Here is a 3,553-nt window from a genome sequence, read left to right as displayed (position 1 = left end):
CGTGGGCCGACCCCCGCGCGTCCCGCCTCGGGCGCGACTCGCCCGGCTCCACGCTGGCGGCCGCCCCGGGAGCCCCCGCCATGAGCGAGGAGGACTACTACCTGGAGCTGTGCGAGCGGCCGGTGCAGTTTGAGAAGGCGAACCCGGTCAACTGCGTCTTCTTCGATGAGGCCAACAAGCAGGTCCGGCGGCCCCGCGCCCTCCTCCGCGGCGCGGCCCTGCCAGGGCGACCCCCTGGCCTCCCTTTATCGCTAATTGTGCCGAGGGACGGGGTTCCACCAGGTGGCCTCGTAGGATGACCCGGTGGATGGACCCCTGAGCCAGCGCCACGAACGCGGTGGCCCCGTGACCTGCGTTGTCAGCTGTCAGCGTGCCAGGCTTTTCCAGAAGCCTTCTATTGTCTTTGTCATTAGTTACATTTGAAGTCAAGGGTTTGGACGTGGAGATTTTCATTTTTCTCGCAGTTTTGTAAAGGAGGGAAAGACAATTAAGTGCATCATCGGCTCCCGTGCATGAACCGGCGTCAAAACCAGCCTCGGGATCCAGACCCGGTGTTGCACAGTGGGCTATACTTGGAATTGCAGTCTTTTTAGGCTCCGCTGTCTTGTTTCTTTAGAAATCATGTGAACTGCCAAGCATCTGTTCCTTAACACGTGCCGTGTTAGCTGAACCAAGGCTAGGGTATAGCAGAATTAATCGCTGGTAGGTTCATATATGAGTCTAGATACTTTTCAAAGTTCACACTATTGACACAGCTTCTATTTCCTTTAGGTTTTTGCTGTTCGGTCTGGCGGAGCTACTGGCGTAGTAGTGAAAGGCCCAGATGACAGGAATCCCATCTCATTTAGGTAAACAGTGTAGACATTTTCTGAATAATTTCAACATGTAAACAAATGGTGTTTTTCTGGTTCGAAAGGTTGTTTTAAATTTTATCACTGAGCTCCCATAAGAGGTGCACTCACACACTCTGTAGGGAGAGTGAAGCAGACGCTGGTGTGTTGGTGAAATATGTGACCACTTCACAAGTGGAGAACCTACTTCCTGGTACCTGCAATTGGCAGGTCACTGCATTGAGGTGCCCATTTCCAGTTTGTTGACAAAGTAGAGTCTTCATCTTTTCCTTTAGCCTGGGTCTTTGTAGAGTGTCTGGTAGGCAGAGGAGATTCATTGTTCTTCATGTAATAATACAAGAAAATCTTGGCTTCCCGTATAAGGTGCATGTTCCTGTTTATACAGCTGAATGGTATAATTATCAACAGCAATCACTTTCACTTTCAGAAGTGTCTGTGTTTGGATAAGACAGTGGCTGCTTTAACACTTGTGATGGCAGAAGGTCAAGTACAATGTAGGCCCTCAATTCAGTGGTGACTTTTTATTATTATTACTTTTATTTATTTATTTTTAGAGACAGAGTCTCACTTTGTTGCCCTCGGTAGAGTGCTGTGGCGTCACAGCTCACAGCAACCTCCAGCTCTTGGGCTTAGGCCATTCTCTTGCCTCAGCCTCCCGACTAGCTGGGACTATAGGTGCCCGTCACAACACCTGGCTATTTTTTGTTGCAGTTTGGACAGCTGGCGCCCTACTTACTGAGCCACAGGTACTGCCCCAGTGGTGACTTAAAAGAAGTTTTGCAGTTATGTTAATGGGAAATTGCTTTTGAAGTAGAACATAGACTTATGTCATCATGTGTTTAGGAGACACAGATTGCAGCCCCTGTGCTGGGCACCAGGCATGTGAGGGCTTTGAATTAGCCTGGTCTTTTTAGGGGAACTCATAGTGTGAGAGACAAGTGAGTGGACAAATACTATTCACTATGTAAAGTGCTGTAATAGAGCTCTGTGCAGTGTGTGGGAACACAGAAGACATTTGCCATTTATCTGGGATGGGCTGGGAAGACCACTGCCCAGGAGGGGCCAGGCACCTTTGGGCAAGCTTTTACAGCATGAGTGGGAAGACTTTAGGTGGAGAAGAGTGAGGGCCTTCTAGATGTAGAGAATACCAAGGGCAAAGGCGAGTGAGCATGGTGTTTTGGGGGAACTTCTGGTCTGTGTAACTGAGAGTCAGGATGTATGTGCTGGGGAAGAGAAATGCTGGTATTGTGGCCATGGGCAGGGCCAGCTGGAACCTTACATATTCTGCTATGGAATTAGGGCTTTATCTTGTTACTGAAAATCTGTGGGGTGTGGTATGATCATGTCCTTGTTTGGGAAGATCATGTTGTTTGCAGCATTGAGGCTGGGTTGCTGGTGAGAGGCAGTAGTGATTGTCGGAGCCTAGCTTAGTGACAACTGGAGCTGCAGTGGTATAGACTGGTGTCCCATGGGCAATCTACAGATGCTTAGAAAGATCCATCTCTGGTCAGAGTTGGGGTCAGTTCAGTGTGTAAAAGCAGAGCAAGCCCATGGCTCGGCGCCTGTAGCACAGTGGTTATAGTGCCAGCCACATATACCAAGGGTGGCAGTTTGAACCCAGCCCCAGCCAAACTGCAACAAAAAAATAGCCAGGCATTGTGGCAGGTGCCTGTAGTCCCAGCTACTTGGGAGGCTGAGGCAAGAGAATCTCCTAAGCCCAAGAGTTGGAGGTTGCTGTGAGCTGTGATGCTACAGTGCTCTACTGAGGGTGACATAGTGAAACTTTATCTTTAAAAAAAAAAAAAAAAGAAAAGCAGAGCAAGCCCACAGTGCGCTCTAAGGAGTTTGAGGGCGAAGGTACTGAATTTTACTTTTTTTTGAAAAGAGGTTTATTGAGGCATAATTGGCACACAATAAACTGCACATTTTTAACATATATAATGTGATGAGTGTTGACACAGTAAACGCCAGTGAAACCATCAGCACGATCAAAGTAATGAATGTCTCTGTACCCCCAAGAGTTTCTCTTCTAATTCAGTTTTTATCAACTCAGTGCATCGAAGGGTTGCACGGTGAATGAGAAGTGCAATGCTAGAGTAGACGCCTCTTCCCAAAAGCTTTGCTATAGGCGATGCCTGTGGCTCAAAGGAGTAGGGCAATGGCCCCTTATGCCAGAGAAGGCGGGTTCAAACCCAGCCCTGGCCAAAAACTGCAAAAAAAAAAAAAAAAGCTTTGCTGTGACAGAGATGGAGATTCAGGCAGCAGTTTGTGGGGAAGGCTACTGTGTGGGTGAGTTTTTATTTATGACAAAAATAATCCTCAGGTGGCAAGTACCTGTGATTTCAGTTCTTCCGTACATCTTAATATTATACATTCCTCCAGCAAGTTGTTGTAGTTGGATTTTGTTGTTTGAAAAGAGGTTCTGCTGATAGCTCCAGAAACATAATTTTCATTTTAAACTAGGACTTGCTGCCTCCTGAATATTTATCTTGTCTTTTGTCTTCTCAACAAATGACAGTAGCTGGAATTTGGTTATTTAAGTTTAACTCCTGATGTATTCTTTCTTCTTAAAGAATGGATGACAAAGGAGAAGTGAAGTGCATTAAATTTTCCTTAGAAAATAAGATACTGGCTGTTCAGAGGACCTCCAAGACTGTGGTAAGACTTACCTTTAAACATAGCATTAAGAAAAGATCATTAGG

At 46.8% G+C, this 3,553-nt stretch overlaps 1 protein-coding gene across 1 annotated transcript in view; it reads left to right on the top strand.

Annotated features, from left to right (window-relative positions):
- Positions 1 to 21: 21 nt before the first annotated feature.
- RMC1 (regulator of MON1-CCZ1) overlaps positions 22 to 3,553 on the top strand; it is a 24,176-nt gene continuing 20,644 nt past the window's right edge. Inside the window, exons 1-3 of the mRNA XM_003784781.3 lie at positions 22 to 182; positions 772 to 848; positions 3,425 to 3,509. Coding sequence (XP_003784829.1) covers positions 81 to 182; positions 772 to 848; positions 3,425 to 3,509 — 264 coding nt within the window. The 5' untranslated portion in view covers positions 22 to 80. The remainder of the gene's footprint in view (positions 183 to 771; positions 849 to 3,424; positions 3,510 to 3,553) is intronic.

This window comes from Otolemur garnettii, unplaced genomic scaffold (assembly GCF_000181295.1).
Source record: "Otolemur garnettii isolate 467f Iridium unplaced genomic scaffold, OtoGar3 scaffold00012, whole genome shotgun sequence".
Taxonomy (NCBI): domain Eukaryota; kingdom Metazoa; phylum Chordata; class Mammalia; order Primates; family Galagidae; genus Otolemur; species Otolemur garnettii.
The sequence above is the reverse complement of the archived record's forward strand: the minus strand, read 5'-3'. Positions and strand labels throughout refer to the sequence as shown.